Genomic DNA, 12698 nt, shown 5'->3' on the forward strand with positions numbered 1-12698 from the left:
TTACCACCGCGATTCGTCGGGAAATTCTTTAGTTTGTACTGATTTTATTTTCCTTTCCATCTTTGCAGTGGAACGCCAGGAACTTTAAAAAAGCCGGAAAAGTAAAGATCGAGCAAACAATGAAAGAGAAAAGCTGCAGGATTCGCGAGTGTTGGTCCGCGAGGTTAAAGCAAGGAATACCGTTAGCCGCGAGTCACGTTAAAACAAACACTTTACTCTGACCTGCTGTAAAATTACTTTCATGCAGACGTTTTAACAATGCCGAAGCAACGCGCAGCAGTCGAGGAAGGTGAAGCGTGGCAAAGGCTGAAGATAGTATATACGTGTGATATCTATACATTGTGCGACAACAATGCGTGCCACAATGGACATCTCGCCAAGGTGTGTTAAACATCTCGATCCCGCATCGTCACGATCCTGTTTTTCACATTTCGCGTGTATTGTTTCGCAACCTTGTAAATTGCCGAAGCAAAAACTCGCTCCAAACGAGATAACTTCCGATAAAGTAAATCAAAATCCTTATTTGTAAGAAATTATCGGGGTTTCTTTTCGTTTCATGGATAATAGAAGAGTTTTCGGTTTGTATATAGAGAATCTCGTGTCTAGTTTATTATCAGTTTTTGAATACTCGTCTCTTTGCAACAACGCTTCACCACCGCCCTCGATGTCCGACCTTAATTGGAAGAAAGGAACGTTCGGTCGCGCAGTGACCTCCCATTTTCTGTTGTTTTATCAAAGGCGGTAAAAGCGGTAAGTCTGAGAAAGAATCTACGGAACTTACGTCTCGAGTTGATAAAATTCCGAAATTCCGATCTTCTTTACTTCATGAATCCTCTTTTAACCAACGACCATGACGTACATCGGAGAAAACACACTCGTAGAAATAGAGCCGCTGGAATTTTTGGAACCTCAACGACCGACGACGCGACGCGACGCGACGGCTCGCTGGTTTTTTATGGATGCACCTTTGTTCGCGAAGCACTTATAAAAAATATTTCAACTATTCCACAAAAGTTTTCGGTAAATATTTCTCTCGACACGGTGAATGCTCGTTTTTGCTTCGTTTTCACGATTCGTGGAATCACAGGGTGGAAGAAAAGGCGTAAGCTTTAAAGGATGGTCGGTCGGTCGGTCGGTCGACATTTCGTTCAAGTTCATCCGACTGGTTTTAAGCTCGCAGCCAAATAATAATCGCTACTTTGGCAGCAATACCTTGCCGTCGCGAACCCAAATCTGCCGTTGAAAACGATCCCGACTATTATTCACGTCTTATGCCAAGTTACACTCTTACCTTGAATTTTGGACACACTGCAAGTACTTTATTATATACTTACGACTTTTGTACGCATGGTTTTTGTATAGTTGGTCTTGACACGGATTATATTTTGCGATGAAACCGCTTTGCGGACTCGAGCCGCTATTATCTTTGGCGATAAACAACTCGCGCATTGGTTTGCTAGATCGTAATCCATCAAGCAGACGTAAGTTTCGAACTTCTTTGTACGGAATTGGCAATTTCCAAAGAAGAGTCGGAACAGCGGCAGCGGTTGCGAACTGCCGTGACTCAGGGACGATCGCGAAGTAAGGAGAAAGTATAAATTTGTCGTAAGTCGCTGCATAGACCGGTGTTTGACAGTTCTCGTTGGTTACTCGTATCTCGTTCGGATACCATGAAGTTTGGCCGACAATGCGAACCTTCCGGAAGTCGTGGGTTACCTGTCCGTGCACACGGGAAGAGAAAACTCTCAGAGCAAGTTGGAAATTCGTTTTCTCCTTGGAGTGACAAATCGCTCGTCCGAAGGACTGCAGGGTGAACGGCTGGCTGGCCCGACGACTGGTTGGCTGTGAGCTGTAAGTCGTGTAATCTTCCTCAAGGACCAGGGGAAAGAGCACGGGAAGAGAGAACGAAAAAATTCGTTGTTGAATTAAGGAAAAAGTTCCGGCAGAGGCAGCTCCTCGTTAATCTTTCAGATTCCATTGCTCGATGTAATATCGAATGTATAATGAAATTAAAACATTTTGGTCTCACGAACGATGGAATATTTCTGAACTTTTATTTGCAGAACAATGTCGATAGCGAGTCTCTCGGAAATTTACCTCGATTAAATAATGTTTAATAATACGTTTGCGATTGGCATATCGCCGCTCGAGGGCTTTTTTCGATTTTCATTTTTCGCCATTATCGTCGGAAATCGTTCGGTAGAAAAACAGCGAGTCTCGAATTCGAATAATTTTGAAACGGCTAGTTTCTCGATCGTTCACGTTCAGAAGCGTTGCGCCAACCAAGAGACGATAATATAGACGGATTTCTTTTTCGCTAACGATCGATGCATCATCGAATGAGTTAAGAAGGGTTTGCAAACTCGAGACACGAGGCTGTACCGCGAAAGAGAGTACCGCGTCGAAGATTAAAATTGGCGTCGATCCAGAGAATTTGTCGCGCAACGTGACACCTATCAGGCGACGAATCTTGGAAAAATCGCACTGGACTCTTCTTTTTCCTTTCTTCTTCTTTTCCTTCCTCCTTGGACTTTTCGCCTATTTCACTTCGTATTTTCTTCGAATAAGCGAATGCTGGCTGTAAATGGAATTGGCTTCGCTCCAGTGAATACTCGCGGTTCAAGGAAATAGGATTTTTCGTCCGGCGCGCAAGATTCGAAAGACGTTTGCGCATTCGTCACCCTTCGTGCTGCGTTTTACGCGCGATTACATATACGTGCAGATTTCCCTTCTCGTGGTAGACGTCGCTCGCGTCATGTCGCGGTTTCGTCTTAACGCGACTTACATACCCCGGGACGTATCCCATTGATATTCCGCTGTCGTATTTTATCTCCGTTGCTATTTTTTCGAGAAACAGACCCTGGGAGACTATTCGTTTGACTGACGTATCGATGAACGCGAAACGAGACGGCACGTTGTACCATTTCTCTATTAAATTTCGCCAAGGAACGAGTCCCCTCGAAGAAGAGACCCAGTTTTAGCGCTGTCGTCGAGCAATTTGATCGAGTATGACGGATGCTCGGTTACTGTCCGCCAGGTTTTTATAAACGATGCGCAGCCACTTATAATAATTCATCCCTCTAATCGGCTGGAAGCAATTTCTGGCAGCGATCCATTATTCCCGGTATTAGAAAGGAGGCGGACTTTAGTCAACGGGGTTCCGGCCAATTAATCCACAGGGGCAGAACATGGCGACAGATTATTTTCTCGCGAAATAAATGACAGCTCCGACACGAGAGTGCAAACAGAGGGATACACCGTTTTGCAAGATTGTTTCGGAAGCCGTTCGGTCGTTAATCTCGCACACGAAAAATTTACACTCGACGCTTACCTCCGTGAACCTCGCAGACAAGGAACAGGTCAGCTCCTTCGGGATAGGCCTCGAGAAGTTTGCTCATGTCTCTTCTCTTCGCATCGTAGATTATCGGCTTCGCTGGCGGCACTGTGAACAGAAAGGGGGACCAGGTGAGCGACGACGCGTTCCCTTTTCTCAACCTAGACCGATAGAATCGAATTGGAAGATAATTTGGGTGAATCGAAGGGTTCAGGGGTCGGAGAAAGGCGACCGATAATAAGGATAAAACGAAAATGGAACAACGTGTGATCGCGTCACAGTGGAACGAGACAAGGAAAATCACTTCTACCCGACTCTCGAAGCGAGGACCTTTTTCTCTCTCGCTTCCTTTTATCTCTTCGATTCTTTCGTCGATCGACTTGGTCCCCGATACAGCCCAAGTAAACGCAAACAGGCCGAGTTTCATCCTGACGGCGTATTTCGCTCGATACTTGATGGAAATTGCCTCTGGCTATCGCCGCGACCATGTCAACTCGAAGCGTGCATCCACGCTTTCCGCCGTCCTTCTGTTGCAAACAGACACCGAACAACCGAGTCTTTGTCCTTTTTTCAACGGAAAGAGGCGGAAAGGACGCGAGATTCGCGGTGTCAGGAGTAGAGAGATTCGCTATTGCAAAACGCTGGAAAAGACTTCTGCGAATATAAACTCGATAAATCATCGCTGGGAGTCGACGTCACGTGTAGCCACAGCGAACGTCGCGTTCTGATTGTCACGTACGTGTCACTTTACATCGTAGATTTACAACAGGCGAAAGAACGCTCGTCGTGGATTCCTCGATCTAGTGAAATTAAAAAATGAAGGTGCAAACGAACGTTCGTTCGCTGCTCGAAAATTTAACGGTTTTAACTGTTTGCTACGGCGTTCGTCCGCCGCATAATGTCACTTTTAGTGAGATAATTGTTTCCCTTTATGTAGGTCGTAATTGTGAAACTATCTCACTCTTTCCGCAATGAAAATAATCGAGGCGTTTTAGAAGAACTCTTCGAACATCCTCCGAACGACGAACAAATGCTCTTGTTTGTACTTGCATCTTTTAATTGTAGTGGGCAGCGCACGGATATATATTTGTCTCCTCACGGTGCCAAATAGATTGTTTTCCAGACAGGTATGGATGCTTGCAACGTTTTTCGCTACGTCGTTGTTTTCAAATTGCACCTGTCCGTCTACTTTTTCCCATCGACGATCGAGAAACGCCTTCTTAATCGTCCAGATCGAACGACAATCGCAAAATTGCGTCGCTCAATTTGCGAAGCGATTACCAACGAGTTCTCCTTTTTGCATCTTTTCTTTCGGAACGATTACCATTTCGGCGCGGATGCGAGCCAGTTTCGGTACAAAAGTTCTAGAGCGAAGAAAGAAGCGAACGAGTCGCCGATCTCTTAAAGGTGCTCCAAAGACGTACGTCGTAATCTCGACCGAGATTACATTCGGACTGCCCAAGATGGTAGCTTAGCGGCACTAATACCGGCATTCATAGCGTGACCCTTTATAGCGCGTTTACTCGCCGCTTTGACATCTTCTAGTTGGCCTTGCTGTTCCTTAAAGCGTAGTCTTCCTTCCACTGGCCATTGTTCTTCCGCCAACCGTTTCGTTCTCCCAGGAAAACAGCATTCTGCCCTTGTTGTTTCGAATCGAATGTGTTGAATTTTCCGACGGAATATCTCGCTCTTCGAACAAACTCCAGTTGTCAAGTCCTATAATATCTCTTGAAGGTCTTCACATTTTCTATTTTTTGATATCGGTGTATTCGCACTTCTTAACCGACAAGTAGCTTGTAAGACGTAGATGAACGTAGACGAGGTATAGATGGTTTCCTCTATGTAAGTGATACTTTTGCAAAATTGCCGTTACGTGTTTTGCAGATTGGTTAGCAACGATAAATTACCGTGAAACAACTCGTAATTGTACATCGTAATCCGCGAGATCGTAATTTCTTGTCCTTGGATACACATTTTTCTCTATCCACGAAATCTTATAAGAATGCTGCTCACGGCTCTCTCGTAACATTGCAACATAGTCGGTTCTCTCGAGAAGGCTTTCCGCTGTTTGCAAAGCAGCGCGTAAATAAGCAAAACTCCGGAGAGCTCGATTTACACTGTTTCGTGTGTTGCTGGTTTTGCAGAGGTGGAAGAAGGTTAGAGACGCGGTTCGCGCGGTCGCGATATAAGATACTCGCTTGCTCTTGACTGAATCCTTTCGCCAATCCTTGCCTTCGCCACCATGCTAGCGGTAGCTGGGTCAAGGAGGAAAGGTGAAAGGTGGAAGGTGAAAGACGAAAGGTAAAAGGTAAAACAAGGGGGAAGTAACGCATGCGAAGCTCAGTCATAGCTTGCGTTCGCACAAGCAACCTGGAAAACTTTTACCCAAATTCTAGTCGACTGGAACCGGAAGACGTGAGTCACGAGACGCCGATGATTCGTCCGAATCTCATCGTATCGGGGGAGTACCATAAAACGGGGAACGGCTCTCGGTTTTACGTCCGTGTATATCGCGGCACAGACCCTCTGGCGAATTTCGATCGTAAACTTTTATATCATGGTGTCGGGGGAATTACGTTGAAACCGCGCATCGTGGCCTCCAAGAGATAAGAAAAACGACGAATTACGCTGCTAATCCCACGACTAAATACCCAAAGGATCGCCGATGTTCTCTCGATTCTCGTACATTTTTCCTTGGGCAATCTGCGAACGGTATAAAAAAGTCTTAAAACTCGCGACTGGCTCGACCTAGCGATTTCATGTTCGCCACTGTCGTTTCACTTCGAATCGTATACGGTGATTCGATGTTTCGCGATTGGACACGCGACGCTCGAGAAGAAGCGAGAATTTCAAAGTGCAGTTTCAATCTCGTCACGTGCGACGCGTTCGTCGATTTTGGTATCGCTAACACCTCGTCTCGTTCCTATATTCGTCCAGGGTGGTTTGTCTCTTTTGGTCGGAGAGTGCATCGAAACGATGCGCGCCATCGTCGTATAGTCGAAGCGTCGCATCGCGTCGCGTCGCGTCGAGCTGTCGTTCCACACCATCCGACTACCATTTGTTTACCCATGCGTGTTTGTCCATCTCTGTGTGAGCGAATATTCAGTCGTGTGTATGTATATGGCTATACTGCTATACGTTTTCAACGGAGGCTGCGTGCAAACCGTTATGTGTAGCTACATCGATATAGATATAGGTAAAGGTATAACCGACAGAGAGCAGCTATCACCTTCCTTGCCACGATCCGGATGCACCATTTGCAGGATATTCTCCGACGCTATCGGGCCGCGACGTGCTCGGCCACGTACTTCCTCTTTTCCCCTTCGTGGACAGGTACGTGCCTATAGATTTAAATTTGCCATTTGTTCTCGCGTCGAAGTTACGTTTCTTTGACTTTTTATATGTATATGAATTACAGCGACTTTTTTCTACCTCTTTTTCATTCGGACTATTCGGGTATTTTGCTGTCTAAAAAGTTTTGATCTTCTTTCTTCGTTCGATTTTCCTTCGATCGTACGATGTTCGGAAACATCGAATTCTTTCCGTTTCACGGACAATTATCCATCGCGATTAGTTACGATACGGCAAACAAAAGGGAGAATCGATGGTCGTAAATGCTTGGAAATTACTGATTCGCAGTTTATAAACGGTACACACCTTGATCAGTCGTGGAAAATTCGAATCACCGATAAATAATGTGGTCGCAAGTTAGTGTATTAGCGTATTAACGGTATTATCCTGGAAAAGTTATCGACAGTGTGACGTAATGCTCGCGATATTTTAAGAATTACGAATATTACCGTACCACTGCCATATATCAAGAACGATATTTCTATCGATTGCGTTACCATTGCCTGGTAACCATCTCTTTTTTTTTTTTTGGCTTCGCCGTGTATTGATCAAATGTTGCGAGAGTCAGCGATATATAACACCGTGATTCGATACCTGTTATGGTAATCGAGACAAATTTTTTTGTCCCTACAAATATTTTGCAATGTTTCGAGTCGAACGGTTCGGCAATTTTTATTTAATTTCGCGTCGGTTGCGCGTCACAAGCACGCAGCGCTCTGAATAAACCTGGCCATGGAACTTTTGAACTCGCGATGAAACGCGGTGCTGAGATTCAAATGGCCTCCCCGTTAATAAAAGTCGTAAAAATAGCAATTATCAGTTTCGAACGTATTTATACGTGTTACGGCTTTTGTTCATTATATATTATCCATTATCCATTATCGGTGGGTGGACAGATGGTCGTTTTCAAGGTTGATGAATCCAATTTGACGCTCGATTCTGGGCCACACGTTTCTTGTCCGCGGCACTTTAAACAAATGCCAATCCGTCGAAAATACAATTTGGTTACTTTAAGCAAATCGTGGGCGGCCAAGCGAGGGTAGTTTGGCAGATAACACGGAAGCTCGAAGAATATTTTACATTTGACCAAAAGCGTGCTAGGCTTACGAACATGGAAAGTGTTTGAACGACTCGAATCTATTGAATTCTCGCGGCGGCGTTCTACTCTTTGTACGCTATCCTCGGGACTCGGTAGCGCAAGTGTTTAGCAGCGGTAGCAGGTAGGCAGACGTGTGTTAGGTCGAGCCATAGAGGTTGGTCGAGGAGCACACCACCGTACCATACGGCGGCCACGTAACGATTACCGTTAAAAATTTAGGAAAATTCCTCTGTCGTAGGTGGAAGCAATATTGTTTTTATGCGAGCATGCCGCAGTCATGGTGCCCGTTATATGTTATATACGCTCGTATATGCGCCGCACGTATCACTTTGTGTATTCTTCGAAACGTTCCTGTCCGCCGAAATTCTACTTTCCGTTGGATTTTTCAGCAATAACTTGTCACGAGTCTACACGCGCGACCCAAACGTGCGACAACAAACGCCCATCGTCGACGAGTAATCGTATTCGTCGTTCATTTCACATTCGCCACGCAAGGATTCTTATATTCCGCAGGGAGGATCGCAGTCGCTTTAGCGACCTACAAACAGGGTATTCGGGTTTCACCTGGGAATTTGAAAGAACGCAATCCCAGCTCGAAAATTCTGGGCATTCTTTCACACGTTTATCGATTCATAAATTTTTGACTTTTGTGACCGGAGTCCTGGCTGAGGACGAAGTGACGATTCAGGTCCGCATATTAATTAAAGAGGTCTGTGAAGCTTATTTACAAGCGCGTCGAGAGTTCAGAGAACGAGAGCTATTCGGCTCATGCGTACACGTTAGACGAAAAAAGCGTTGCACCGACTGTCTGGCGACGGATTATGTTTCCAGAGTTTTCCTCTGGAGTCGTACTTTGTTAAGTTGGCCGTCGTACATTCGTTACGGAGGGGTGTGCGTCACAGAAGTCCGTTTCTCGACGCCGATGTCGCACCGATGAAATAATTTATACGAAGCAAGAGAAACGACCTTCCGCTTTCTGTGCGAGAATTAATAATTTTGCCGGCAAGGCAGCCAGTCCGACAAAGAACCCATACAATTTCACTGGACAAATTATTTAACGCTACTGCATCACGCCTTTGTGTCCGTACATACATACGTCTTTTTGTTCTGGAATTTCCACTTTCTTCCATCCAGGTACGCTACGCTTACGTGTCGTCAATGTTCCCTGTTTTCCTGTTGAAGCAATGAGACAATCGTCGGTCGAGGAATTTAGCAGTGGACAAAAAGGACGACTATCGTATCAGGTTGTCCCAAAAGTTTCTTTCGTTTTATAAGGAAATAACAGATGTACAAAGTTTCTTCTGTTATATTATTTTTGTTCCATTAGAACAAAATGGATCATACGTAATTAGTATAAAATATCATATAACAAAAAGCGTTGTGCATCTATTATTTCCTTATAAAACGAAAGAAACTTTTGGGACCAGCTAATACATGGGGCGTATCGTTAAAAAATGATACCGAGAAAAAATCCAATGCGAGGACACTGACAATCTTGTTTGTCTTGCTTTTGCCGACCGACAACTTCCGCGAAAGTAATTAACTCGTCGGAAATGAACATGAATCGACTCTGTCTAATGTCCGGGGAACGGCGGATATATACACTGCTTCCGTTTGCTTCTGTTCTAAAAAGCAGCTTCACTTTGGAACGTTCGTTTTTGTCAGGCGACGGTATATATAAATAAAAGTCGTCGGATAAAAATTTCTGCATGAGTCTTTCTCTGCCGGCTCGGAATGGAAACACCATGGGCGTTTTATGGTTTGCACCTTCTACGGAAATTGGATGTTTTACGAACGCCGCGGACTCGAGATGAACGTGACCGAGGAAGACGAATCGAAAAATACCGTGCGAGAGTTCATCGCTTTTCTCACTGCTCTCTATCCTCTTCTCTCTGCTCTCGATACTTCTTCTCGTTTCTCATACCTCTTGTTTTCCTTCCGCTTTTCATCGTCCATTTTTCTTGTCGCAACGTCAAACGTTTACGTTTGACAAGCAATCCTCGAGCTCGTATCCAGAACGAAAGAGACCGACGACGGTCCGTAACGTTTCACCGTGGAAGTCCGGAAGCCCGTGATCGTTTGCTTTTCTTGTCGTAGGTAATGGCTACCCCTGTCCTTGCAGTCAGGTACGGTCTCATCGAGATAATTTCCGGTCCCGAAGCACGATACGTTTTGCGCAACATGCACCGTGTTCCCACGCCATTCGTTGTACGCGCGCGCCCTTCTTTGTTCACGTAAATTATTCCGACGTTTCCCAGGTCAGGAAGGAATCTTTGGTATCGCGCGTTTCTATTTTTGTTCTTCTTATTTTTGCAAACGCGACAACACGCGCATTCCGGAGCTTTAAATCGAAGGGAAGACGCGCGGCTACCAAGGATACATGGAGCGAGTGGAGGCCAAGCTCTTTGGAAAAGGGATGGATAGCGTTCCGATCCGTTCTCTCAGGCTTTTCTCTTAGCGTTTTCGAAAGAGATCGGTAGAGATCTCGGAAGTTGGCGTAGCTGGTCCGCACAGAGTTGCTACGAAGCATTACTTTTCCTCGAACGTTCTTTCGGTTTCTTCTTTGTGGATTCTTTAGAGGGAATTTCTCAGCCAGCACGATCCGTAAGCAGTAGCATTCCGCGCAACTTCCTATCGTGCGATCAACGAAACGAGAGAAAAAAGAAGAGAAACGAGGAGAGGGTGGCGAGAAGAGCGAGAAAAAATAGATGCCGGTGAACGGCGAACGGATTATCCGACCGCTTTGAATTCTCAATCCCGCGTGAAATGCTTCTTCCGCTTTCGAAGACGGCGAGCTTCGCCTACTTTTTCTCTTTCTTTCTTCCTTTCTTTATTTCTTTCTTTCTGTCTTTCTTTCTTTCTTCCTCTATTTCTTTTTCGCACAGCCGACAGAAGAGGCTCTCGACACAGATGCAAAAAACAAAAGCGATATCGAGCGTAGGAACGCCGCCGCTTTTCGTTCGCGGAAAATGCCTCTACGTTGCAACGTTTGCGGCTCGATTCGTGCAACGTCTGTAGATAATAGCCGCACATTGCACACCGATTTAGCGACCGGATTTATATCCATACGGAAACACGTTCATTCGAAACACCGAAAAATCCACTTTCTCTTCCTCTTTTCTGTGGTTGAAAGTAACGATGCCAAAGGGAAATTGGTCGGAGAGCTTGCGTTAAATCGTCGGTTCGTTTTATGGATTATCCGCGGATTTATTTCATAGCAACGATTAACGCGAATATCAGTTTTACGGTTATCCTTGCGATCAGTGGTGGTGGGTTCGTGCTTCTTTCCGCAAAAATGTCAGCGATACAAGTTTACAAGACATAAAGTTCGTTACAGCCGAAGTTGTAGGCGGCGTATCCGACTGACGCGACGTTAAAGCTAAACGATTCAGCGCGATATCGAGATACATCGGATAGACGGCGATTCGCGGTTTCGCAGTTAGTCGCTTCCATCGAATTTCTCGTTTCGTCTTGCGATATCGTCTTTCGACAAAGCCGCGTCAAATTATGTCGAAATTTGCTTCTGCTCCGAAATATTCGATCTACGTCGATACGAACGTGGCCAACGATCGGTTTGGAGTGGGAATAAGACACCTCGCAACGTCTCGAATTTACGATGGAAATTTTGCAAATAGGTCGAACGTTTGCCTGAGCTAGCGAAAACAACGCGGCCTTCCTTATCTGTAACGCGAATTCTCCACAGGTTTGGTCGGATCGAGAGACGGCTTTCGATTTCGCGGCGATTTAACCAAAACGGAATTTACTCGGCGTTGGAGAATCACGCTGTTTCTCGCACGACGATAAGTTCTCTACCGCAAATAGGATCTACCACCAGGAACGTTGTTATGATCTATATACTCTCCGAATCTACGAAATGATTTTTAGAAGCTTGCGATAGATAGATAGTTTCAAAGAACTGGAAAAGTAAAAGAGATAGTGGCGATTCGTTGGAAAAGCGAAACACGTTCGACACTGTAGTCCTGTAGCTGGCAACAAGCAGATTTTGGATCGTAATACGTGTGCTTACATACGTATATCGACTCGGGTAACAGCTTGGAAAACGAGGAAGAAGCCAACGTATTCGTTTGTCTCGTTAACGTCGACGTTACTGTTCCGGGTAGAGCGAAACTAACGCGCGCGTATAAAAGGAACGAGCCTCGCATAGAGTCGAGTTCGATGTACGAAAACAAATGGGAACGTCGAGACCGGAAGACCGTGGAAGGAAAAGAAAAACCAATGAGGTAGCGGGAAAATATTTGCGTAATCCCGGGGGAATGGTTCTAACGAACGGGGCAACGAATGGTCGAGCTCTGCAATTTGTTTAATTAGGTTGTTTGAATATCTCGGAGGCGATCCTCGTACTTTGGGGCTTTCGAACTCGGAGAAGACTCATCCGGACGATTATGCGCGTTAACGATGTATCCAATGCCCGATAAACATGGAGGGATTGTTTCATTTAGAACCTCGAAGTATGGAACCTGGAAATTGACGAAGGGTTAACACGTTGAACGCCATGCTAGTTTTACAGAGATTGCCCGTGCGTTCACGATGAATTATTTATTACCCGATACATATAACGTTGAAATATTATAGGTCTATATTTCATGTATAAATAAAATTATTTTCATATGCTTTATACCGCATTAATTTCGTCACACCATTGTTGTAACGATGATAATAATGACAAATTTATAACTACTAACGTTTGTTCAAATTATGTATTTGTACCAATCTTGGCGCGCCGGTTACCGACAAGTTGAGCGTCGGTCATCGGTGATCCCCGTGGTATTCAACGTGTTGAGAGAATTTTCACGAAATATAGGAAACTAACGAGGAACGTATTACGGGAAGGACGCGCAAGCCAAAAAGGAACAGAAACAATGTCAAGGGGGAATTCCTGAGTCGGTAGCACGG

The 12698-nt window shown here is 45.1% G+C and overlaps 1 protein-coding gene across 3 annotated transcripts in view; it reads right to left on the reverse strand.

Annotated features, from left to right (window-relative positions):
• The window catches only part of LOC138186163 (nephrin), a 100277-nt gene that overhangs the window by 47960 nt on the left and 39619 nt on the right, over positions 1–12698 (reverse strand). For 2 of the 3 annotated variants that reach the window (XR_011174823.1, XM_069125732.1), the window contains exon 5: positions 3332–3442. Coding sequence is in view for 2 of the 3 variants with exons in the window: in XM_069125732.1 (XP_068981833.1) it covers positions 3332–3442 (111 nt within the window). In the remaining variant the exon portion in view is untranslated. Of the gene's footprint in view, positions 1–3331; positions 3443–3644; positions 3930–12698 lie in introns of those variants that run through there. The other variant, XM_069125733.1, reaches the window with a different exon arrangement.

This window comes from Bombus flavifrons, chromosome 13 (genome assembly GCF_040668555.2).
Source record: "Bombus flavifrons isolate JBK064 chromosome 13, iyBomFlav1_principal, whole genome shotgun sequence".
NCBI lineage: Eukaryota > Metazoa > Arthropoda > Insecta > Hymenoptera > Apidae > Bombus > Bombus flavifrons.